Genomic DNA, 26913 nt, shown 5'->3' with positions numbered 1-26913 from the left:
GCCTGGGTCCCTGCACTGTGATAGTGGGTGCGAGCTGAAGAGCTCCCTTCCTTCACAGGCTTTTTTTTTCTAACCTCCCCTGCCTGTTCTCTACAGGCATCCGAGTGGGACCTTGCTAGGTCAAGTCCTCATCTTACAGAGGGGAACTCTCAGGCCCAGAGGGAGGAAAGATTCTGCTTAGAATTGCACAGTTATTAAGACAGTGGCAGACACATCACTGGAACCCATGACAGAGGCGCCTTGCTTCACACAGGTCATCCCCTCCTCACCCCAAGCAAGGATGTCTCACCCACTGTTATGTGATCCCTATAATTTGGGGCTACGGTTGTCTCTGTATAAGGCATCCAAGAACCAGAAGGAACCCCAGCACCTCCATGATTTCTCTGAGACACCTCCAAACACATCAGCTCCTCATCACCTGCTTCAGCCATTTTTACAGCCAGATTCCAACCGAGTGATCTTGGGCAGATAACTTCTCCTAAATATCATTTCTTAGAGTCTGAGAATACCTCAGTAGGCGGTTGTGAGAATTCAAGGAGATAACGCATATAATGGTTTTTAGCCTAAAGCCTAACACTTATAAAGCAGTCAATAACAGTAGTAAATGTTATCAGTGAATACGATTATCATCATGCTATCAGTTCATCTCTAAAAATCCATCCCTATATTGTACCCAATTCACTTTTTCATTTTATATAAGCCATGTCCAGAAAATATTCACACAACATCCAGGAGGTAATGGCCAGGGCTCTGGTGTGTCAAACTGACCATTGCTGTCCACTGTCTAAGGGCCACAGCACCTCCCTCTGGTCTGGAGGCCCACATTCCCACCTCACAGTGAGACCTCAGCCAAGGTCCACCCCTCTCTGGGCCTCAGGGACGGGCTGTGCTTAGCATGTTCCTGCATTTGCTTATTAAATCCAGTAGCATCCCAACAGCCCTATGAGGGGAGATGGTATCATTATCTCCATTTACAATGGGGTGACTGAGGCCGAGAAAGGTTAAGCCGCATGCCCAGCTAGTACGCAGTGGGAGCAGATCCACAGCAAAGCTCTGCATCATGACCTGAACCACAGTCTTAATTGGCTTGGGCCTATTTGACCTGCTCTGTCTTTGTGGGGTCTCAGATTTCACGCCTTTGTCCTACACCTAGGCTGCCCTATTTGGAAAGAAGAGGTGGCCTGGAGAGGTGATAAATCCATCCAAGGTACGGGCTGGGCAGAATTTCTGAATAAATCAGCCAACACATATTTACTGAAGCCAACTGAGCACCTGGCCCTGAATGCACACACCCCAGCTAAGGACTCTGCGCACATTTCTTCCTGAGTTGGAGGGGAGTGTTACGGGGATGGCGGGTAAGCCCGGTGACCCACATGTTACTGCTGGCCCAGACGACACGAAGCACCATCAGCACAATGTAGGTGATCTCTCCAAGCAGACCCGGCAAGCCGAAGGTGGAGTGCACACTGTGGCTCTCGTGAATCCCCAGCACTCGGTTAAAACACACCTGTGGACAAGTGTTAATATAAGCAGACTGGCAGGTGAGACCCATATTCCCTACCCACCCCTTTCACACACCCTTGGCATCTGGGGCCACCAAAGGGGGATGGGCACTAAGGCTCACCTCAAAGAAGCCCTTCTCAGATTGAATGTGCACTCACATCATCGGGGAGTTTGTTGAAATGAACAGTGGGCTTTAGTGGATGTGGGGTGGGGTCTAAGAGCATTTCTAACAAGGTCCCAGGTGATGCCAATGCTGCTGGTCCACGGGCCACACTTTGAGTAGCAAGGGTCCAGTGTAGGCACTATGCACAGTTTCAGCTGATAGTTCCTTGTGATGGGGGCTGCCCTGTGCACTGTGGGATGTTAAGCAGCATCCCTGGTCTCTGCCCACTAGCTGCCAGTAGCAGCCCCCACCCCACTATGTCAACCAAGAATGCCTCGAGACATTGTCAGATGTCCCCTGGGGGGTGACCGAGACCCACTGGTCTAGCCCAAATTTAAGCACCATCCCAAAGACAACACAGCTGGTTAGAAACAAAGCATGAGGCCACACCTCCAGATCCCCATTCAGTAATCCTTCCTCCCCATCACTCAGCCTCCCACACAGCCGTGAGCCAGCAGATGTGGGCACAAATGCAAATTCAATCAGGCTGGTTCCTTCCTTAGAATCCCCATTAGTCTTCAGAATAAAAATCCAGGTCGGGCGTGGTGGCTCAAGCCTGTAATCCCACCACTTTGGGAGGCCGAAGTGGGCGGATCACCTGAAGTTGGGAGTTCAAGACCAGCATGTCCAACATGGCAAAACCCCGTCTCTACTAAAACACAAAAAATTAGCTGGGCATGGTGGTGGACGCCTGTAGTCCCAGCTACTCTGGAGGCTGAGGCAGGAGAATGGCGTGAACCCAGGAGGCAGAGCTTGCAGTAAGCCAAGATCGCACCACTGCACTTCAGCCTGGGCAACAGAGCAAGACACCATCTCAAAAAACAACAGCAGCAGCAAACACACACACACACACATACACACACGAAAATTAGCCAGGCGTGGTGTTGGGCACCTGTAATCCCAGCTACTCAGGAGGCTGAGGTAGGAGAATCACTTGAACCCAGGAGGTGGAGGCTTCAGTGAGCCAAGATTGTGCCACTTCTGCCTGGGTGACAGAACTAGACTCCATCTCAAAAAAAAAAAAAAAAAGAATAAAAATCCAGACTCCTCAACTAGCCCAGGAAGTGTGCCTGAGCACCTCCCATCTTTCAGGGATCTGGGTCCACCATGCTCCTGGGTGGACCCTATGCCTTTAGAATGTCTGTTTCCTGGTTGGGCCACACACTCTTCTTACCAATAACCTTTAATACACATTGTTCCTTCTGCCTGGAACACATTCCCCATGTCTCTCCCTGGCTAATACTACTTATCTGTCAACACTTGGCTGTCAACTGTTTCCTCTGCTCCGGGAAGCATTTCCGGACCCATCCCGGGCTAGCTTAGATGTGCCCTGTAGCTGTTCTCACACTGTATTGTGTTTATCCATTTCCCTCACTAAACTATAGCTTGAAAAGCAGGATAAATGTTAAAACGTATGTGTTGAATGAAGGAATGATGAATGAATGAATGAATATATGGATGAATGAGTGAATCATCTTTGAATAGTCCTGCCAGTGATGAAGTCAAGGAAGCAGGCTCAGGGAATGTGATGGGCACTGAGCCTGATGATAACTTGCTATGTGTTCTTTTTTCTGCCTTTCCTCCTTTCATTTCAGGGTTTCAAAGTGAGAGGAGATAAAAGAAATTTGCTCCCCTTGCAAAGATGAAAATCAGATTTGCCCTGGTTTTGGTCAAATCAAACTATTGATCAGTTTTTCCTTATTTATTTTATTTTATTTTTTAATGGCCTCCAGTTCCATCCATGTTGCTGCAAATGACAGGATTTCATTCTCTTTATGGCTAAATAATATTCCAATGTGTATACAAAACACTTTTTTTTTTTGAGACAGAGTCTTGCTCTGTCGTCCAGGCTGGAGTGCAGTGGCACAATGTCGGCTCACTGCAACCTCTGTCTCCCAGGTTCAAGTGATTCTCACATCTCAGCCTCCCAAGTAGCTAAGATGACATTTGCCCGCCACCATGCCTGGCTAATTTTTGTACTTTTAGTCGAGATGGGTTTCGCCATGTTGACCAGGCTGGTCTTGAACTCCTAACCTCAGGCGATCTGCCCGTCTCGGCCTCCCAAAGTGCTGGGATTACAGGCGTGAGCCACTGCGCCCGGCCAGTTTTTCCTAATTTCAGGTTGAAATGGACTCCCTGAATAATCACTGTTCATCAAAATCCAGCCTTCAAAAATATACTCCTTTTCCCACCATCAAGTCTTCAAACCCATGAAGATTTGTTGTCCCTAAATATTTAGGGACACACATTATAACCTTAGAGAAGCACATTATAACCAATTGGCTATAATGAATTATTCTGGAATGATCAGGATTTGCTGAGTATTGAAGAAAGATCCATCCACTTAGAAGAAGAATTAAACAATCAGAAGTGGACACGACCTGGACATCCGCCCAACACCCTCTTCTGGGTGCTGCTCCTCTCACATCATTTACATGGTTCCCCAGCAGCAGCCATGTATGCACGATGTGCCCACCCCCAGCTGAAGACAACATTATCCAAGTTAAACCAAAGAGCCCCTTCTCCAGAGAATTTGGGATTGGGGCCAAGAGATTCCACCAGGCTGCTTTCTTGAAGCAAAAACTACATCCCACCATGTGGGGTGGAAGAGGAGGAAGCAGGTCCATAGAGTAAGAATAAAGCAGATATTCAGGAAAAGCAAAGAAGGAAGTAAAACAGGGGCTTCTGGGCTCCCCACAACACTCCAGTCCCTGTCCTTGAGTTCTGTGACACCCCAGTAGCCTTATAACAAATTCTCCCCAATGCCCAAGCAAGCTCACATGGGTTCTGTCACCTGCTCCCCAGCATCCTAACAAATGCACCACCGAGCCAGGGTGGATCCCTCACTAGGTGTTGAAGCCAACATGAGAATGCACCAACACCTGCCTAATGCAGCTGTGCACTGCACAGTGGCCCATCAGGTCCCAGCACCCTGCTGGCCTTCAGCCAAAGCAGAGGGGGTTAGTTGTCTAGTCTCTTACCGGCAGGCACTTGGCTCCCCCGATGGAGATCAGCCCAGCCAGAAGACCCAGCACCATGGCAATCCAAGGAGAATGGATCACGTGACATGAGGCACTCACAGCCACGCCTCCTGCCAACGCTGCATTGTGCATATAAGTCTGCAAAGAAATAGCTTGTGGGTAAAGAAAGCAAGGTAGAGAGAGAACACCATCTTGCTACAAGTGACCAGCATGCTGGGAACAAGGCAACCCTGTAACATCCTCCCTGCTTTGCTGATCCTGAAACCACCTCTCCCCTGTGTTGGAACTACATGTCCTTCATCAATGGACATGATGGGCCAGCGCACTACTGCCTCTTAGGCCCAGGGCACAGTTACCTTGATTGTGCAGCATTTAGGGAATGAGCTGGGAAGTCCAGGTGCTCAGCATCCTGGCACCCATTGCACTTATTAGTGATGTGTCCCTGGGCAGTGGGAAGAATGGGTTTTTGTTTTATTTTTTAGAGACAGGGTCTCGCTATGTTGCCTGGGCTGGTCTTGAACTCCTGGCCTCAACCAATCCTCCTGCCTCAGCCTCCCAAAATATTGGGATTACAGGTGTGAGCCACTGCACCTGGCCTAGAAGAATGGGGTTTTGGATGTACCTTCTTCATAAGGTTATTGTAAGGATTAAATGAGTTTCCACATATAAAGCTCTTAGCCCAGTGTCTGGCATAGAACATGAATAAATGCCCAGTAGACACAAATCATTGTTATTGTTTTTATTATTATTATTGGCTACGTGGTACCTGTGCCACCCTGTATGACTGGGCCCAGTTCCAATAAGCTGGGCCTTGTTCCTGGGTCATAGCTCTGCTATGTCCTTCACTGCTCCAGAACCGGAGCCTTGCCTTGCTCTCATCTAACACCCTTAGCTCTCACCTAGGATTAACCTCTGGGCTTCCCTGAGCTGACACCCACTCCTGCCTTGCTGGATGTCAGACTTGCTGTCACCATGGAACTCATGGCCACTCACTTCCTCTTAGCACTGAATTCTGCTGTGAAGCTGTCATCTGTGGCCACATTCTTTCCACTCCAGCCCCTCCCACCCCAGCCCCACCACTGGTCTGTCCAGACTTCCCTCCAATACCACCGGCTGGACCCCCTGCCCCCATCATCACAAGAATCTGTTTTATCTCCCCTCTCACCCATCTTTGCCCACAAGACTCACACACACCATTTCCTGTCTGCATTAACAGCAGCAGCTAATGTTTGCCTAGTACTTACTCCCCGTTAAGCACTTTACATGCACCATTTCTTAATTCCCACTTTACAGATGAAGCCATTGAGACTCAAAAGGTTGAAGTGGCTTGACCAGGGCCACATGGCTAATGTCATATACTTCTCTACTTCTGATTCTGATGGTTCCATTCTTGAAATTTGTTGTGGGGAAGAGAGAGGCTGGCGATTTCTAGTCTAGTCTGTTGCTGCTGACTCTCGCTCACGGTGACTGGCTTTAGCAACTGGCAGAAATGAGGTTCAAACTCAGGTGTGTTTCATGTTAGCATGGATGGATTTAACCACTCCCCCCAGAAAGCCTTTGATCACTGGACAGTCTCCTGAGTCCCAGGCCCACTGTGACCACCCAGCGTTCTTCCTAGAGCTCCACTGTAGAGGCAGACATGGCTCCACCACCTGGCATGCCCTCTCCCAACCCACGCTGGCCCTGGGGTGGGAAGGGGCATAAATACGTTAGTCCTGTTAGACCCAAGTGCCGCCCAAGGGCAGCGCCCTCCTCACCATGTTGATCTTCCCTCGGGGGTGAGCCAAGGATGACACTGAGATGGCTGTAACCGCGCTGACTGCTAGAGCATAGTAGGTGTTGAACACAGCATTCTTCCTTTCGATTGGATATATCAGCAGAGCAGAGTTGAAACTTGGCCAGAACATCCACAAGAAGAGGGTGCCTGGGGGCCAGAGAGGGTGGTTGGTGAGAACCACACTCCTGCTCCAAAGGTCTGAGCCTTGAGAGCTTTTGGATGAGAATCCTAGGGCTGGAGAGTCTCAGGCTTGTCACTTAGAGCTAGATGGGCAAGTCACGTCTTCCTTCCAAGCTCTCAAGCTGATACCAGTTAACCATATTTTATAGATAAGGAAACAAAGGCCAAGAAGGTTGAAGTCTGCATACCCCAGGCTTCCTGAACCTGGTCTGTGATGGTCAAATGCTTATTTTTATTTATTTTTTCTTTTTAATTGAGATGGAGTCTTGCTCTGTCACCCAGGCTGGAGTGCAGTGGCGCGATCTTGGCTCAGTGCAACCTCCGCCGCCTGGATTCAAGAGATTCTCCTGCCTCAGCCTCCCAGGTAGCTGCTATTACAGGCGTGTGCCACCACGCCCAGCAAATTTGTTTGTATTTTTAGTAGAGACGGGGTTTCGCCCTGTTAGACAGGCTGGTCTCAAACTCCTGACCTCAGGCGATTCACCCGCCTCTGCCTCCCAAAGTGCTGGGATTACAGGCTTGAGCCACCGCACCTGGCCCAAATGCTTATTATTACTATTATTTTAATGAATGTGCTGCTTTAATTTGACCCCGTGGCCTGATAGTCCTTTGCCTATTATCAAGCTCACTGCCCGATTTTCTATAAGCCTCTCCCAGCAGTCTAAGTTCATCATTTTCACAGATTTTCAAAGTACAACATTATTACTATTCCCACCCTTGTTCCTTCACCCCTGGGCCCTACTTTCTTCACTTGTCCAATTCCCTCCTTTCAGTTGAGAACAAAGGATTTTGATAAACTTATTTAAACTCACACATAATGAGTGTCTCCTTTCTAGTGGATATTAATGAAGAGAGGTCCCTAAAAGCAAATGCTTGATTCAAAGGTATGAATTTAGCAAACACTACTCAAAGAAATGAATCATGATGGAAGGGCTTCAGACACCAAGGGGAAGTTGGTAAAGGAGGGAGATTTTTCAGCCAGAGCCTTTTCTGAGCCATTCTGCTCAGCCCAAGTATTAGACCACTCACCCCACCTTGTCCTTACCCAGCATGGCAAACAAACTGGGGCTCGTTGCTGTCTGATATTTATCCTCTGTTCCCTTGGGTACAGGCTTTGGCAGGCACCAGGCCACAGTCAGCCCAAAATAGGCTGTGAACACGTGGATGTACATCATGTTCATGTGGTAGTCTATCTGCAATAAAACCCAGCAAGAGCAGTGAGTGTCGGCATCCTCTGCCCACAGGCGAGCCCTGACGGTCCTTGGAGAAAGTTCAGAGCTTCACTTAGGAGGTGTGACTTGAAGCCACGAGACTGGTGTTCAGAGGTTACCCAGCCCAACCCAGCAGGCTTTGCCCAGGCTGGAGTGCAATGATGTGATCTCGGCTCACTGGAACCACCGGCTCCCAGGTTCACGCGATTCTCCTGCCTCAGCTTCCCTAGTAGCTGGGATTACAGGCATGTGCCACCATGCTGAGCTAATTTTGTATTTTTAGTAGAGATGGGCTTTCACCGTGTTTGCCAGGCTGGTCTTGAACTCCTGACCTCAGGCGATCCACCTGCCTCAGCCTCCCAAAATGTTGAGTTTACAGGTATGAGCCACTGCGCCCAGGCTTTTTTTTTTTTTTTTTTGAGACATAGTCTTGCACCATTGCCCATGCTGGAGTGCAGTGGTGTGGTTACAGCTCACTGCAACCTCCAACTCCCAGCCTCAAGTGATCCTCCCACCTCAGCCTCCTGAGTAGCTGGGACTATAGGAATGCACAACCATGCCTGGCCAATTTTTAAATTTTGTGTAAAGATGAAATCTCCCTATGTTGCTCAGGCTGGTCTCGAACTCCTGACCTCAAGAGATCCTTCCCTTCCAAAGTGCTGGGATTACAGGCAGGAGCCACCACACCCAGCGGCCCAGCCTATCAGTAGCTCTTATATACTTTTGACCAAGGTTCGCTTAGGTGTGCCAAAAACCCACATAGACATGCACCTCACTGATTCCTACTTCTCAGCGGAATTTTAACTCTGCAGGGAGTGATGAGTGATATAAAATTTGCAACATGAAGTAGCCAGACTTCTTATAATACCAAACTAAAGTCTTTGGTACATTCTAGATATATTCTAATTTTGCATCACGACTATCACACTTTAGTAATGCTTAATAACTTAGTGGGCTACTGGTGAAGGCTGTCGGCTGTGCCTTCTAAAAATACCCAGAATTGGCAGGATTTTTAGCACCATTTCCCACTGACCCCATCTTGGTTTAAGCCACCATCACCACTACCCCAAATTGTTACAATAACCTCCTAACTGGTCTCCTCATTTCCACCTGTCTCCCTGTGGACTGTTCTCCACACAGCAGGCAGAGTGACCCTGTTAAAATGCAAGTCAGGCTGGGTGTGGTGGCTCACACCTGTAATCCAAGCACTTGGGGAGGCTGAGGTGGGCGGATCACCTGAGGTCAGGAGTTCGAGACCAGTCTGGCCAACATGGCAAAACCCTGTCTCTACTAAAAATACAAAAATTAGCCGGGTGTGGTGACGCTTGCTTGTAATCCCAGCTACCTGGGAGGCTGAGGCAGGAGAGTCACTGGAGCCTGGGAGGCGGAGGCTGTAGCGAGTTGAGATCGCGCCACTGCACTCCAGCTTGGGCGACAGAGCGAGACTCTCTATCAAATAAATAAATAAAATAAAATGCAAGTCAGATCATGTTACTCCTCTGCTCAGAAGCCTCCAGCGGCTCCCATGTCACTCAAAGTCAAGGTCCATGTTCTTGCCATGACCCTACAGGATCCACTCTTGCCTGACCTCTCTAACATCACCTCCTATTGCACTCCTCCACTTGCTCTTCTGTCATCCTCAAACCCACTAGTGTGTTTCCACTTTGGGTCATTCAGCTGCCTGAAATGCTGACCCCTAGCCAGGATGTAACAAGGGCAGGGTGAAGGGAGTAGTCCACCTGGGTGCAAGCAATCGGGGTGCCTTTTCTGTAGAGGGTGTCTAACAATTCTAAAGCCAACTAAAAAGTCTGTTTTTTATTTACTTATTTTTTTTTGAGACAAAGTCTCGCTCAGTCACCCAGGTTGGGATGCAGTGGCACAATCTCGGCTCACTGCAACCTCCACCCCCTGGGTTCAAGCGATTCTCCTGCTTCAGCCTCCCAAGCAGCTGGGATTACAGGTGCCCACCACCACACCCGGCTAATTTTTGTATTTTTAGTAGAGACGGGGTTTCACCATGTTCCCCAGGCTAGTCTCTAACTCCTGACCTCAAGTTATCCGTCTGCCTTGGCCTCCCAAAGTGCTGGGATGACAGGCATGAGCCACTGCGCCCAGCCTACTTTTTTTTTTTTTAAATCACCATGTGCTGACAATTCTCAACAGCGTGGGTGATAAAATGGCCCTCCCAGCATCCTGCCATTGTTCTGCTGCTGTTCTCAGGTGCCCATGTGGCTTGTGCACTCACTACCTTCAGGTCTGTACTAAAAAAATCATCCCCTTGATGAGATGAAGCTGCCCCTGGCCACCCTCTCTCACAGTTATCCTCTCTCCTCAACTTTTCGTGTTTCCTTTCTCCATTTCATTTTTCTCTGTGGTACTTACCACTCTCTAACATGCTATATCTTTTGTCCATTTTATTGCTTATTGGCAGTCTTTCCTTCTGGAACAGACGTTCCATGAGAGTTGTATTTTCCACTGCCACAAGAGTGCCTGGCATATATAAATACTAAATAAATATTTGTGAAGTGAACAAATGATGGTAAAAAGCCCTCAGTCATACACAAAGAGGAAAGTCTATGCAATTCCCTGATAAGAACTGAAAAGCAGGCTTGCGTTTTTCATCTCTTTGAGCTCTACTAGGAAGGAGTTCAGGAAGAACACTTGGGGATTCTTGGCCTGGTATATTCATTTCTTAAGCTGCCTGCACTGAAATGACTCTAGTCCCTGGCTCTGGTTCCCCTGAGCCCTCCTGCTGAAGAAACCCAGGCTGAATTGAAGTTTTGAGGAAAATAAACACCCAAAATCATTGCTAAGCCCTCCTCTACACCAGTTAAGTTAGCAAGTCAAAGCTGCAGAGAAGAGAGGAGATGATGTTATATCAATGCAGTCTTTTAAAGCAATCATTATGAAGACTGCAGCAAAGCAGGAAGAGGTTCGGGCTCGCAGGGAGTGTTCCGCCTCTGAAATTTACCCCTCTTCTTGACAGCCATGTTTTCACTGTGTGAACCATCTCCCATGCCAGCTGCAGCTGGTCGGACCAGAGTGGAAAAATAACCCAGGAGACTGATCCGATTCTCTCTCCCTGGACTGCAGAACTGAGACTAACTGAGAGAAAAGAGTTGTTTTCTGCAGGATCTGGGACAGAGAAATGCAGGAACAAGTGGAGGTGGGTGGGTGGGTGGAGGGGACACGTTTTTCGCTCAAGAGAAGGCTGGTGTACAGAGATGTTAGATGTACAGAGAGAAACAGAGCCAAAAGATGGAGAGCACAGACTACCTGGGATCTCAGCAGCTTCTCATAGCCAGTTCCAGTAACCTCCTGAGTCTGGCAGCACCTCCTGCCCTTGGAGGTTCTTTTTGTTTGTTTGTTTTTTAAAACTGTCCATACTACACAGACATACCTTTATGGCTCTTATACTGAATTCTCTCCATTCTTCCTAAGAAAGCTCTGGTTACATTTTCTTCCTGGGAATCAGGGAGTTCTCATTAATCCTTACATTAAGCAGAGAGAAAAAGCAGAACATGGAAGTGTGCAAACCGGAATCCAGGAGCCCATGGTGATATAAACAAATACAGAGATGAGTGGATGAACAGAGAAGTGAAAACTTTTCCTTACAGAAGAATGCCCACTATTGAAGGGAAGATGGAATTAGAAAACCAACATTGGCAATTATTATAGTACTAATTTATTCAGGGAAGAATCAATGAACACTAAAATCAGTGGGTGAAAGTTGGATGATAAACAGGATTTCTATAGGAAATGATCTCCTCACAAGATGTTTATTAATTACAAAGGAGAAAATAGTAACTTTGCAGTGGAAGATCCTGGCAGGTACCATCTTAACCCAATGATCACAGTTAACACACCTAGTAATGGGGCAAATTGACGGCCTGTCTTCTGATATGATATACTAAGAAGGGCGCACACGGCTTCTGTTGAATTCCTACCAAAAATGCATACCCACCATCTAATCATGAGGGATGGCAGACAAACCCACATTCTACAAAATAACTGGCTCAAAACTTCAACATATGTCAAGGTCATGAAAGATAAAGAAAGATGAAGAAACTGTTCCAGATTGATGGAGTTTAATAAGACATGAGAACTAAATGCAAGATGTAACCCTCGACCACAAAATATACATATATATTTTTCTAGAAAGGATATTATTAAGACAATTGGTGAAATTAGAATAAGGTAATCACAATGTATCAATGTCAATTTCTCATTTTTGTTAACTGAACAATGGTTATGTAAGAGAATGTCCCTGTGTTTTAGGAAATTGTATTAGTCTGTTTTTACACTGCTATAAAGATACTTCCTGAGACTGGGTAATTTGTAAACAAAAGAGGCTTAATTGACTCACAGTTCGGCATGGCTGGGGAGGCCTTGGGAAACTTATAATCACGGTGGAAGGTGAAGGGGAAGCAAGGCACATCTTACGTGGTGGCAGGTGAGAGAGAGAGAGAAAGAGAGAGAAGAAGTGCCACACTTTCAAACCATCAGCTCTCCTGAAAACCCACTCACTATCACAAGAATAGCATGGGGGAACCACCTCTGTGATCCAATCACCTCCCATGAGGCCTGGCCCTCAACATGTGGGGATTACAATTCGAGATGAGATTTGGTAGGGGATATAGAACCAAACCCCATCAGAAATATACACTGAGGCTGGTTGTGGTGGCTCACACCTGTAATCTCAGCACTTTGGGAGGCTGAGACAGGCGGATCAACTGAGGCCAGAAGCTCAAGACCAGCCTGGCCAATATGGTGAAACCCCATCTCTACTAAAAACACAAAAATTAACTGAGCATGGTGGCACATGCCTCTAATCCCAGCTACTCGGGAGGCTGAGGCATCAGAATTGCTTGAACCCAGGAAGCGGACATTGCAGTGAGCCGAGATCACACTACTGCACTCCAGCCTGGGTGATGGAGCAAGACTCTGTCTCAAAAAAAAAAAAAAAAAAAAAAAGTAATATACACTGTAGTATTTAGGGGTTAAAGTCACATACACAAATGAAGACAACTAAAAATTAATAAATACAAACTTCCAGGTTGGGCGCAGTGGCTCATACCTCTAATTCCAGCACGTTGGGAGGCCAAGGCGGGTGGATCACCTGAGATCAGGAGTTTGAGACCAGCCTGGCCAACATAGTGAAACCCCATCTCTACTAAAAATACAAAAGTGAGCCAGGCGTGGTGGTTTTCGCCTGTAATCTGAGCTACTTGGGAAGCTGAGACAGGAGAATCACTTGAACCTGGGAGGCAGAGGTTGCAGTGAGCCGAGATTATACCATTGCACTCCAACCTGGGTGACAAGAGCGAAACTCTGTTTCAAAACAAAAACAAAAACAAAAACCTTTCCATATTCTCTCCAAGACCATTGTTCTCTTTTCCACCCCAAACATCCCCAGCTCCCTTGAAGAAGATGCCATCACACTGTCCCTTCCTTGCTGTGGTCTGAGCCTCCTGGCCGCCTCTTGGTCCCTGATGATGTCAGCTCCTGCCCTTTAGCCTTTCTCTCCATTGCTCTTCCCAGAAATTATCTTAGTCCACCCAACTCCTTCCCTCTCGGTTCCTTGACCGCTCGTCTATCTTTCCCTACGTTACACTTCTGCCACTCACTGTCAAGCCTTAGACCTTGTCATTACCAGTAACTGTGTTGCCTCCGTAGCCTCAGTTTCAGGCACTGTACCTGATAACCACCACCACCTCCTATCTGTCCAGCTCACTTCCTTAAATTGCCTCCCTTCAACAGTTCCAATCAATGGAGCCTGAGAGCAATGGTGATGATGAAAATAACAGCACTGCCACAACACTTACCCCATGCCAGGCACTGTTCTAAACGCTTTAGAACAGTGTTCAAAATTGAACACGTGTTTGCTCACTTGTTCAATCCTCACAACAGCCCTAGGAAGTAGTATTATTCTTATCCCCATTCTATAGATAGGGAAACTGAGGCACAGAGAGGTCAACTAAGGGGCCCAGATGGATTCAGCTAGTGTGGGTTGAGCTGAGATTTGTACCCAGGCTGCCTGGCTGGGTTCCCCCATTTTCACTCTCTCTCCTTTCTTAACCAGCTTAGATTTCGTGGGCTACTGTTATGCTTCCTCCTTTGCAAACAGCCCCATCTCTGGTCTCCCTTGGGCTTTGGGCTCACTCTGGGCAGCACCCCAGGCTGGGCAAGTTCAACTCTGCTTCTTCCACACCTGCCTGGAGCAGCTGCACACAGCCCTGGTCACTGACGCACTTTCCACCAATTACAAGCCCTAGGGACCCTGGTGCCAGCCTGCAGTCCCGCTGCACCCCTCCAGTCCTCTCACTCTCTTCTACTCCCACAGATGACCATACCACACTTTCCCTCTCCACAAACCCCATCCCTCCTTCCCACCCTCACATGAGGCTGATGACGGTGCCTCTCGTTTCTCTGCGAAAATACAAGTAATTAGTGAGGAATTTTCTCTTCTCCCTGCAGGAGACTGAACCTGTGGCACCCACCACCAAATCTGCCAGTCTATTCACAGTCCCTGCCATTTCTCTCATTAAGATGAACTATCCCTGCATCAGCCTAAAGGCACAAAATCCTACTCCCGCGTTCCAACTCAAAGGCTTGACTCTTGCAATTCATCTCTCTTCTGTTTCATCAGAGTTTTCTTCTCTCTATCGGATTATTGCCCTCCCGCTTCTTCTCCATGTCTCTGTTCCCCTTTATAGCAAAGTCCTTGGCAGGGCTGCTTCTGCATGCTGTCTCCACTTTCTCATCTCCCGCTCTTGAATCAGTCAAGCCAGGCTTTTGCCTTCATCCTCCTTTAAAACCACGCATGCCAAGGTCTCCTTGCCAAATCCAATGGCAACTTCTCAGTCTCCATCCTACTTGACCTCTCAGCAGCACTCAACCCGCCTGAGGCCCTCTCTTTCCTTGCCTTCCAGGACCTCACCCTCTCCTGGGCTTCCTCCTGCCTCTCTAAGCACAAGTCTGTCTCCTTTGCTGGCTCTTCCACATGTCCCCACTCCAAAATGCTGGGTGTTCTAGCACTCAGTTCTCAGACTTCTTCCCATCTCTATCCTCATTCCTGAGTGATCTCCTTGGGTCTCATGGCTTTAAACACCATCTGTATTGTAACAACTCCCAAATTTGTATCCCTAGCCCTAACCTTTCCACTAAGCTTCAGATTTGTACATTTCCATTCAGTGTCTCCACTGGGATGTTTCATACACATCTCTAGCCCCCCACCTTAACCCTAACGCTACCACATTTGACACTGAACTCCGGGTTTTCCCTCCCAGATCTATCCCACCCCAGTGTTCCCCATCTCAGTAAATGGCACCAGCAGCCGCTGAGTCATGCCAGACCAGAACCCTGAAGTCATCTTGACCCTCTCCCACCCCACGTGCAGTCTACCAGCAAATCCTGTCAATTCTGCTATTAAAATACAATCAGGATCCAACCACTTCCCACCACTCTCACAGCTATTGTCCTAGTCTGAGTCTGGATGATGGCAATCGCTGCCGCTCTGGTCCCCACCTGCTTCCTCCCTTGCCTCTTCAGTCTTTTCTGAACCCAGAAGCCAGAGTGATTATCTGAAAACATAAGTCAGATCATAGCTCTCCTCTGCTCAGCTCTCCTCTGCTCAGCTCTCCTCTGCTCAGCTCTCCTCTGCTCAGCACTCCCTAGTGCTCCCTGCATTTCTCAGAGTAAACTCCAAAGGCCTTTGGGATACTGAGGCACAGTAAAGGGGCTTCAAGTTTTTTTGTTTTTTTTTTTTGTAAACATGCATCATCTTATGTGATTAATTCAATTACTCCCTCAAACCCTATGTGGTAGTACTGCTACCCTCATATTACAGATGAAGAAACTAAAGCTCTAAGAGGTTAAATTGTCCAGAGTCACACAGGGATTTATGGCAGAGCTGGGATGCAAACCCCAGCCTTTTACTCCAAGTCCAGTGCTCTTTCTTCTAAGCCAGGCTGGAACTCTGGGTTCTTGCTTGGGTTCTGCCACTATCTTGCTATGTGATCTTGGGCAGTCCCCTCCCCTCTCCAGGCATCAGCTTTCTCACCTGTGAGATAGGAAAGTCGGCTATGTCCTCACTCAGTGCCAGGGTTACAGCAGAGGACTGTAAGGAAGATGCTGGCTGTACAAACTTGCTGGACCCACTCCTGGTGAGGCTCTGATAATTAATTACTTTTATACAACCATAATTATATCATGAATAGCACAATCCGACAGGATTATACTGTAGTAGTTAAAGGCACTGGTTTGTTGTGCTTAAACATTTGCACAGACCACACTTTTGCAACCTCATTTGGGCATCTATCTATTTATCTATCAATCTTTTCTTTTCGATTCTTTTTTTCTTTTTGAGATAAAGTCTTGCTCTTGTGCCCAAGGCTGGAGTGCAATGGTGCCATCTCAGTTCATTGCAACCTTCACCTCCCGGGTTCAAACGATTCTCTTGCCTCAACCTCTTGAGTAGCTGGGATTACAGGCTCCTGCCACCATCCCCAGCTAAATTTTGTATTTTTAGTAGAGATGAGGTTCCACTCTGTTGACCAGGCTGGTTTTGAACTTCTGACCTCAGGTGATCCGCCCTCCTCGGCCTCCCAAAGTACTGGGATTACAGGTGTGGGCCACCGTACCTGGCCTGTCTGTCTGTCTGTCTGTCTGTCTATCTATCTACCTACCTACCTACCTACCTACCTACCTACCTACCTACCTATATATCCACCTACCTATTTATTTAGAGATGAGGTCTTGCTATGTTGCCCAGGTTGGTCTCCAACTCCTGGGCTCAAGCAATCCTTCCAACTCACACCTCAGTCTCCTGAGTAGCTGGGACTACAGGTGCATGCCACCACAACTGGATAATTTAGAAAAAAAATATTTTTTAGAGATGAGGATCTTTCTATGATGCCCAGGCTGGTCTCAGACTCCTGGCCTCAAGTGATCTTCCTCCTCAGCCTCCCAAGTAGCTGGGATTACAGGTTGTCTTTATTTTTTAAAACCCCAGAAACCCCACCAAATGGGGCTTTTGGCCCTTTTCTCCCAGGTCCCTCCTCCCAGCACCATGACTCACTCCGAGGATATTACTGACGACCATCCTCATGGTGCCAAAGACTGTCAGCTCCACCAGCTCCATCACCACCAACTGCACCAAGTTGACCTTTCCCAGGACAGCACTCACTGAGATCAGCATCGACATAGCGCTCCTGGTGGCCAGCCGAATACTGGGGGAGAGAGGGAGAGCCAGGATGACTGAGAAGGAAGGATGCCTCTCATTCATTCATTCATTCATTTAACAAACACTGTTGGGCACCTACTTTCTGTGGGAATAGAAGACAAGATTTCTACCCACCTGGGCGCTGATGCTGCGGACTGGAGTGACCATCTCTTCCCCCGTCAAGGTGGCCTCTGCACCCTGAGCCATGTGGTCTGGCAGATGATGTAACCACTCTGTGCCTCAGTGCCTTCATCTATGAGGCATTGATCTACACATACTCATCTGACTGAGGATGATCGGGGGGACTGCTCCCTCAGGGGACCTGACAACGGGGATTCTGCCCAGTCTTCTTTTCTGCCGCCATCATTCAGATGCTCAACAGAGGGCACTCTTCCCTCGCGGGCCTGTCCGCATCCAGTCACCCCATCCTCATCTGGGGCCACTGTCCCTTCTCTCCCTCTCTGTGGAAGTGGAAAGAAACTGGACTTGGAATCAGGACAATCCAGGCTTCCAGTCCCAGCCTTGCTACTGGAGTGGCCATTTCATCTCACTGAGCCTATTTCTCCTTCTGCAAATTAAGAATGATGATCAGACGTGTCCCACGTTGGTGTCCTGGGGATGTGAAGGAGTATTCTTCCTATCGGTGTGTCTAGCACCAAGACTGGCACAAAGAACCAACTCCTGAAAAGACACTAGCCTTACTAACACTATTACGATTCCTTCCTTTCCTCCACCAATGAGCATGCTCAGGAGGAGAAAATGATTTTTGTCTTCAAGGTACTTATGATCCAAAAAAAAAAATGTACTTATGATCCAGACAGGCTACACCATGAGCCTGTCAACTAAGAATATCTGTGATACATAAGGTTAGTGGGGTTCATTGAAAGGAGAGGATGATGCTGACTGGACTCATCAGGGAGGACTTCCTGTAGGAAGTGGTACTGAGCTGGACAATCCATGGACATCCAGTCTCCCCTGAGCACCTTGCTCTGAGACTCCCTCCTCCCTCTGGGAGTTAATGATGATGATGCTACAACCACAGCAACAGTGATGATAATGATTTATTATAAGAGCATTTTGTAAAACAGGCTTGTAACAGCATCACCTCTTTTACATTTTAACCCTATAAGGCTGGGTGCAGTGGCACATGCCTGTACTCCCAGCACGTTGGGAGGCCGAGGCAAGCGGATCACTTGAGGCCAGGTGTTCAAGACTGGCCTGGCCAACATGGTGAAACCCTGTCTCAACTAAAAATACAAAAAATTACCTGGGCGTGGTGGCGCATGCTTGCAATCCCAGCCACTCTCGAGGCTAAGGCACGAGAGTCACTTGAACCCGGGAGGCAGAGGTTGCAGTGAGCCGGGATCTCACCACTGCACTCTAGCCTGGGTGACAGAGTGAGACTCCATCTCAAAAATAATAATAAATTTTTTAAAAAATTTAACCCTCTGTGCAAGTCTCTGTAAAATCGTGCTAGCTTACCATTCAGTATCCCCATTTTACAGAGGGTCACGCAGAGGATTATAATGGATTTTTTGGAAATAGTCACACCAGCTGATCACAAATGTGAGATTCAAACCCAGCTGGCCTAGATCCAAAGCCTGTGCTCTGAAGTCTGGACTTAGCTTCCTCAGTGTTTGCTGCAGACTATGCCCGCTTAAGCCTCCAGGACTTTAGGGGAAGATTAGAAAAGGGCAAAGGGCATGGGGATGGAGTCTTACAGGGACCAGGAATTTAGAATAAGGTGTTACTCAATGTTCCATTGTGGCTGGACAAGTTATTCCTTTTAAGTGGGTGTTCATTTCATTGACAAAGGCTTAACTCAGGAGCATGTGTGCCAGCAGCAGTATTTCATTCCTCAAGGGCCAGTTTGTGCTAGGGAGGTGCTAAGATAGTGACATGCAGTGGTTAGGAGTGCGCTCTCAGGTCTAGGCTGCCTGGGCTGGAATCTTGACTCAGCCACTTTCTGGCTGTGTGATCCTGGGCAACTTATTTAATCACTCTGTGCCTTGGTGCCTCCATTTATAAGGTGGACCCAATGCCTCTGGAGCCACGGTAAGGGCAAAGTGAGTTGATATATGTCAAGTGCAATAAAGGAGTTGGTTATTGCTATTATCTTCTAGGGAGAGTCCTAGAGATTTCAAAATACAACATTAAAAAATCACACTTTTAAGGCCAGGAATGGTGGCTCAATCTTAGCACTTTGGGAGGCTGAGGTGGGAGGATTGTTTAAGGCCTGGAGTTTGAGATCAGCCTGGGCAACACAGTGAGACTTCATCTCTATTAAAAAAAAAAAAAAAAAGCTAGTGTGGTGGTGTGTGCCTGTGGTCTCAACTACTCAGGAGGCTGTAATTCCAGTACTTTTGGGAGCCGAGGTGGGCAGATCATTTGAGCCCAGGAGTTTGAGACCAGCCTGAGCAACACAGTGAGACCCTGTCTTGGCAGAAGACAGAAAAATCAGCTAGGCATGGTGGTGTGCACCCGTAGTCCCAGCTACTTGGGAGGCTGAAGCAGGAGGATCACCTGAACCCAGTGAGGTTGAGGCTGAGTGAGCCATGATCGTGCCACTTCACTCCAGCCTGACAACAGAGTGAGACCCTGTCTCAAAAACAGTTTTAGGCCAGGCACGGTGGCTCACGCCTGTAATCCCAGTACTTTGGGAGACCTAGGCAGGTGGATCACCTGAGGTCAGAAGTTCGAGACCAACCTGACCTAACTGGTGAAACCCCGTCTCTATTAAAAATACAAAAATTAGCCGGGCATGGTAGCGGGCACCTGTAAAAAAATTTAACTCAGGAGGCTGAGGTGGGAGGATTACTTGAGCCCAGGAGGCAGAGGCTTCAGTGAGCTATGATTGTATCACTGCACTCCAGACTGGGCAACAGAGCAAGACCCTGTCTGTAAATAAATAAATAAATAAATAAATAAAATTTTAAAACATCCCACTTTTAGGGTTCTGTTTATTTTCATTTTTGCTCCAATAGCTATTTGCTAAGTTATTAGTATGTGAGGAAAACAAAGAACAACGTTGAATAAGATAGGCCCCTCCCCTGAAGGGACTCAAAACAGAACCAAATCAGTCCCAAGTCAAGTGGCACAAGCTGGAGTGTTGCCAAGGGAGAGTACCCTGTGCCCAGGGGCAGGCCTGGGCATCAGCCATCAGCACAGCCCTGATGGGAACCAGTCAGGAAGCCAGTTTCAGCAGGGGTCACCCATAGGGGGATCCAAGCAGTCAGGGGTGGGGCAGGAGAGTTGACTCAGGCGGCCAGTGACTTTTCTCCCTTCTCGTCTTCCTGGATTGAGTCAAGAACAAACAGGTCCCTGTGGACATCAGACAAAAGGAGCAGTCGTAGACGCCTCCTGCCCCATTCTGCTGTGCTGCAGAAGGTTGAAGGCTGGTGTGACCTTAAGCTAAGGCAGCAACACCAAACCAGGGCCACCACCGTTTGAATTCCCCCAGGGTGCCCTTTGTCACTTCCCAGGTGAATGCAGTGTGTGCATGAGCGTGCGCGCACGCGTGTGTGTGTGTGTGTGTGTGTGTGTGTGTGTGTGTGTACTGAATCCCCGTGGGAATTAACTCTAAAACTGTGTTTTTTTGTTTATTTGTTTTTTTGAGATGGAGACTCACTCTGTCGCCCAGGCTAGAGTGCAAAGGTACAGTCTCGGCTCACTATAGCCTCCGCCTCTCGGGTTCAAGTGATTTTCCTGCCTCAGCCTCCCAAGTAACTGGGATTACAGGCGCCCGCCACCATGCCCAGCTAATTTTTGTATTTTTAGTAGAGATAGGATTTCACCATGTTGTTCAGGTTGGTCTCGAACTCCTGACCTCAGGTGATCCACCTGCCTAGGCCTCCCAAAGTACTGGGATTACAGGCATGAACCACCGCGCCTGGCCTAACACCGTTTTTGAGACAGGGTCTCACTCTGTTGTCCAGGCTGGAGTGAAGTGGCACGATCATGGCTCACTCAGCCTCAACCTCACTGGGTTCAGGTGATCCTCCTGCCTCAGCCTCCCAAGTAGCTGGGACTATGGGTGCACACCACCACACCTAGCTAATGTTTCTATTTTCTGCCGAGACAGGGTCTCACTGCGTTGCTCAGGTTGGTCTCAAACTTCTGGGCTCAAGTGATCTGCCCACCTCGGCTCCCAAAAGTACTGGGATTACAGGTGTGAACCATCACGCCAAGCCTCTAAACCTTTTTAGAAAGAAAAATATAGAGAGTTTTTTCCCCCAGGGCCAATCAGGAGCTGGCTAGACTGTGTTTCATGTTCTGACCACTCCAGAGTATATGAAAAAGGTTATAATAAAAAGGTGGAGCCATCTCTACCACTTAGCTGTGTGGCCCGAGACAAGTGCCTTGCCCTCTCTGAGCTTCCACTTCCTTATTTGTATACCAGGTTAGATCCCTACCTGGAAGAGTTATACAAAATTATATTTGTGGAGTGCTCAGCACAGTTCCTGGCTCATAGAGAAATGTTTAACAGCAGTGCCCAGAGGTTTAGCAGGGTCTCAGAGGGGGAGGCTGGAATGGCCTTGAGAGGCCTTGAGAGGACCCCAAGATGCCTAGGATGACATTTACCATCATCTTGTCAGCACAGAGATTCAGAGTTGAACAAAACAAAACAATGTTTCAGGAAAAAATTTAGCCTAGTTCCTCCCATTAAGTGCCAATGCCCTTTTAAAACGTGTATAGTTTGATGTGCAACCATCACCTGGGTGAACATAGAGAACATTTTCTGCACCCCATGAGGTTATTTTGTGTTCCTTCCTAATCAATATCCACCTCCTGCCCAGGTAACCACTATTCTGACTTCTAGCACCATTAAACATTAGTTTTGATGGTTCTTAGCATTTCACATAAATGCATCTAAACGAAGCACAGGTAATTTAATGAAAATAAACGCATGGCTATTTCTTGTCTAGCAGCATTAGAGGGCTGAAAGTCATTTCTTTTCAAAAGAATGTCTCTCAGGCCGGATGTGGTGGTTCACGCCTGTAATCCCAGCACTTTGGGAGGCCGATGCGGGCGGGTCACCTGAGGTCAGGAGTTTGAGACTAGCCTGACCAACATGGAGAAACCCTATCTCTACTAAAAATACAAAATCAGCCAGGCGTGGTGGCACATGCCTGTAATCCCAGTTACTCGGGAGGCTGAGGCAGGAGAATCACTTGAACCCAGAAGGCTGAGGTTGTGGTGTGCCAAAATGGCGCCATTGCACTCCAGCCTGGGTGACAAGAGTGAAACTCAGTCTCAAAATAAAAAAGAGAACGTCTCTCTAGGTGTGGCATGTCTATTTCTCTCTGTCTAACGTGTTTCCTTCTTACTTTTTCCATAAACTTATATTATGTAACTTTACAAAATCATAAACAACAATAACAGAAAAGAAAGGATGCAGGAGGAACGTAGGCCTGGACTCCTTGTGATACACAGAGTAGGGCTGCCCAGTAAAATACAGGATGCCCAGTTAAATTTGAATTTTAGATAAACAATGAATAATCTTTTAGCATGAGGATGTCCTAAATATTGCACAGCATTGGTGCTAGACAGAGAGGGAGCAATATCCCAGATCTTCTGGAACCTGTCCTTTTGGGCTCCATTCCCTCTATGACCCAGAAGTGATCCAGCCACCATCCCAATACCTGAGCAGTTTGATGACCACCTTCCCAGGAGAGAACTGGCTCAGGAAGCCGTCCAGCAGGATTGCCCACTGCACACCAAGGGCCAGCAGGAAGAGGTTGAAGGCCACACTGCTCCAGCTGTTTCTCCGCAAATTCGAGGTGAAGAAGCCCAAGCCAAGGACCGCCATCACGGTCAGATCTTGGCAGACTGCTCAGTGGGGAGATGGCGAGAAGGAAGAGGGGGAAGCAGATGAGATTTAGGGTGGTGTGAAATTAGAGTCTTACAAAATGGCAGCTGGAAGGGACATGTGAGATCATTTACAAGTATTTGGTCAAGTTACTTTGCCTCTTTAAGCCTCAATGTTCTCATCTGAATAATGGGGATAACACACACATGCCGTGTGGGGTTAAGGTAAGGATTAGAGGAGCTAAAGCTAATTAAGCACTTAGGGCAGGGCCTAGCCCATAATGAGTGCTCAGCAAATGTGGCAATTACTGTATTATTAAACCTAATAATAAGAACAAGTGTAAAGCATACGTGCTTGACGCACATGGACACTCAGTAAAGGTCATTGCTGCTGTTATTGCAGATCAGGGCCAACCCCCTGGCCGTGCACATGAGAAAATAAGGCCACAGAAGCCAAGTGACTTGGCCCAGGATACATAGAAAAGAGAGGGCAGAGATAGACCCAGTGCTGTTGTTGTTGGGAACCACATAATCTCCACAGCAAACCTCCCTCCCTTTGCCACCTGTGAGGGACCTGGTGAGCCAGCTGGCAGAAAACACCTGGGTAGCCCTCACCTTTCCCAGTCTCAGAGCCTGAGCAGAGGCTGCTGTGGCAGGTGAGTGGAAGAGATGCACCTGAGGGCAGGGAGGGGCCCAGCAAAGCGAAGAGGGCGAGTACTTTGGTTTAATTCCAGTTTTGAAAAAGGGTTAGCAGCTTGAGCTCCAGAACGAGACAAACTTGGGTTCAAATCAGGTCTCTGGCACCCTCTGTGTGGTCTTGATCTTGTTACTTAACATCTCTGAACTTTATAACAGCCTACATTTCTTAAGTGTTTACCATGTGCCTACACTGTTTTAATCACTTTACAGAGACTATCTTGTCTCGTTCTCACAACCACACACTGACGTGGGCACTATTACTGTCACCATTTTACAGATATAAAAACCAAGGCACAGAGGACTTACGTAACTTGCTCCGGTGGGTAGAGCTAAGATTTTTGTTTTAATTTTGAGATGGAGTTTCACTCTTGTCACCCAGGCTGGAGTACATTGGCAAGATCTTGGCTCACTGCAACCACTGCCTCCTGGGTTCAAGTGATTCTCCTGCCTCAGCCTCCCAAGTAGCTGGGATTACAGGTGCCTGCCACCATGCCCAGCTAATTTTTGTATTTTTAATAGAGAAGGGGTTTCACTATGTTGGCCAGGCTTGTCTGGAACTCCTGACCTCAAGTGATCCGCCCGCCTCAGTTTCCCAAAGCGATGGGATTACAGGCATGAGCCACAGGGTCAGCCTATAGACAAGATTTAAACCAAGATAGTCTGCTGGAGCCTATGCCTTGGACTACCACGCCATCTGCCCTCCCTCTGCTTATTCTCGTCTGTTAAATAGGGAAAATGATCATACTTCCTTCATTAGGTTGCCAGAATCAAATGGTATATGTAATGCACATAATTGCTCCAAATTGTAAATGCTATTTCATCAATAATCACCAACTGTTTTCACACATGAATAAATGACTGGAGAGAGAGAGATCTTGAAGAATTTTTTTTTTTCCCATCATGAATATTGTCTCTAAGTTTGGGAGATGTTTTACGTTTTTAGTTTTAGTGTTTAAATTTTCTGCAACCTGCATGTAGACAATTTTTGTTTTTTTGTTTGTTTGTTTGTTTTTTGAGACAGAGTCTCTCTGTCGCCCAGGTTGGAGTGCAGTGGTGCGATCTCGGCTCACTACAACCTCCGCCTCGCGGGTTCAAGTGATTCTTATGCTTCAGCCTCCTGTGTTTCAGCGGGAACCACAGGCACACCCCACCATGCCTGGCTAATTTTTGTATTTTTAGTAGAGACAGGGTTTCACTATATTGGCCAAGCTGGTCTCAAACTCCTAACCTCATGTAATCCACCAGCCTCTGTCTCCCAAAGTGCTGGGATTACAGGCCTGAGCCACCGTGCCCAGCCTAGACAATGTTTTTTAAAAAGGTGGAAGGGGAAACATAGGCTTTGAGTTCACATAGCTCTGTTTGATCCCAGCTCTATCATTTCCTATTAGATTAAACCTCACTAAATTGCCACCAGTTGACTGTTTTGAACATATAAAAATATCAATTTAGGAGGCCGACGTGGGTAGATCACGAGGTCAGCAGTTCAAGACCAGCCTGGCCAACACGGCGAAACCCCGTCTCTACTAAAATTACAAAAAAATTAGCTGGGTGTGGTGGCAGGAACCTGTAATCCCAGCTACTCAGGAGGCTGAGGCAGGACAATCGCTTGAACCCAGGAGGCGGAGGTTGTGATGAGCCAAGATCACACCATTGCACTCCAGCCTGGATGACAGTGCGATGAGACTCCATCTCAAATAAATAAATTTTAAAAATATATGAATTTACGTGTTTCAACTTCATAGCCCTGTGGTCTTGTAAGTTGCTTACTTTCCTTATGAGCTAAATAAGGGTAATTAGACCCACCTCAAAGGGTGCTGGGAAATCCGAAGAAAATAACGTTTTGTTCAAGTGCTTAGTACAGTACGTGGCACATGGAGAACGTTCAGTAAATAGTGGCTATTCACCAACACCATCAGGACAATCACAGCAGTAGGAACTCACCTGCCACTGGTCTCCAGCCCTGGCTTTGATAAGAATGAGAAGTTCTCATTACTGGAACTCTCCAAAGTCTCAGAAAAAGTCTTTGATTTATACAGTACATTTAAATTCACTTCCATTGAAAAATACACACACCTAGGGTCTGCCAGAGAGGACAAGGTGGACACTGACATTTCCAAATCAACTTGACACCACCAGGATACAGGAGGCCCCCAAGGACCTCCATGGGACCTGGGGATTTGGGGCGTGGGTGAGAAGTGGGCATTAGGGAGGATTCAACTCTTTGCACCTCTTCTGACAGCAGGGAGGGAGGTGCAGGGAATGTTTCTGTCTCCTGCTTTTGTCCTTAGGAATGGAAGTGTGTGGCCACGGGACATTTTATACAGGGGTTACTCTTGGGATTACTCAAATTCCCTCAGGAGCCAAGCAGGAAATCTGTGTATGAAGGTGCAATGCACATGTGGGAGCAGTGAGGCTCGTGTTCAGTTGGAGACTGCACGCCCCACTTAAGGTATGCAAATTCAACCTTTTATTAAACACGATTGTTAAAGTGCATCTGCCATTTTGCAGCAATGCTATAATGCATAGGGTCCAGACTTACTGAAGATTCCATGAGTGGGGCAATTCTTCCATTTTCCTTTCATTTTACAGAAGGGGACCAGAGACAGCCTGTGAGGGGCGCCCATGACCGGGCCCAGAGGAGAATTGTACATTCTAAGGAAGGCCTTCAGGAAAAGTTTATGAAAGCCCCACAGCTTGGAGAAAGAAAATCTAACCTGGTAGTTCAACAGTGAACCAACTCCCGGGCCCCAAAGCATGCCGGCAGCAGAGCCCAGCTCTGAGTGCCTGGAACTATGTCCATACACAGGCTAGGCTGTCTCTAGCTCTTTTTTCCCCTCACCTCACTAAGCGATCTTAGGCAAGTCCATTATCCTCTTTAGGCCTCAGTTTCCCTGTCTGTAACACATAGGAGCTGGGCTTGATACTAAGGCTTTTACAGCTCTGGAACATTCCAAAGAAGTTAGTGGAAGATGGGGAGAGGACAGTTGCCCAGATAAGGGCAGAGTTGGGGCCCTAAAGATGAGGAAGTCAGACCAGGTGTGGTAGCTCACATCTGTAATCCCAGCACAATCCCAGCACTTTCGGAGGCCAAGGAGGGAGGATTGCTTGAGCTGAGGAGTTTAAGACCAGCCTGGGCAATATAGCAAGATCTTGTCTCTACAAAAAATACAAAATTACTTGGGCGTGGTGGCGAGTGCCTGTAGTCCCAGTTACTCAGGAGGCTGAGGTGGGAGGATCACTTGTGCCTAGGAGGTTAAGGCTGCAGTGAGCCACGATCACACCACTATACTCCAGCACCCTGGGCGACAAAGGGAGAACCTGTTTAAAAAAAAAAAGGCCGGGCGCGGTGGTTTATGCCTGTAATCTCA

General features: G+C 47.7%; 1 protein-coding gene across 6 annotated transcripts in view; it reads right to left on the bottom strand.

The window, feature by feature from the left end:
- Nucleotides 1-26913, bottom strand: part of LOC103225358 (RH-like protein) — a 65211-nt gene that overhangs the window by 21402 nt on the left and 16896 nt on the right. For 4 of the 6 annotated variants that reach the window (XM_007979984.3, XM_007979988.3, XM_007979989.3 and 1 more), the window contains exons 2-7: nt 22681-22867; nt 16895-17045; nt 7650-7797; nt 6405-6571; nt 4648-4785; nt 1374-1507 (exon numbers count right to left, since the gene is read on the bottom strand). In XM_007979984.3, the coding sequence (XP_007978175.3) occupies nt 1374-1507; nt 4648-4785; nt 6405-6571; nt 7650-7797; nt 16895-17045; nt 22681-22867 (925 nt within the window). The remainder of the gene's footprint in view (nt 1-1373; nt 1508-4647; nt 4786-6404; nt 6572-7649; nt 7798-16894; nt 17046-22680; nt 22868-26913) is intronic. The other 2 variants (XM_007979990.3, XM_007979986.3) reach the window with 2 other exon arrangements.

The sequence above is a fragment of the Chlorocebus sabaeus genome, chromosome 20, assembly GCF_047675955.1.
Source record: "Chlorocebus sabaeus isolate Y175 chromosome 20, mChlSab1.0.hap1, whole genome shotgun sequence".
NCBI classification, from domain to species: domain Eukaryota; kingdom Metazoa; phylum Chordata; class Mammalia; order Primates; family Cercopithecidae; genus Chlorocebus; species Chlorocebus sabaeus.
Note: the sequence above shows the minus strand (reverse complement) of the source record. Positions and strands in the feature narration are given on the sequence as shown.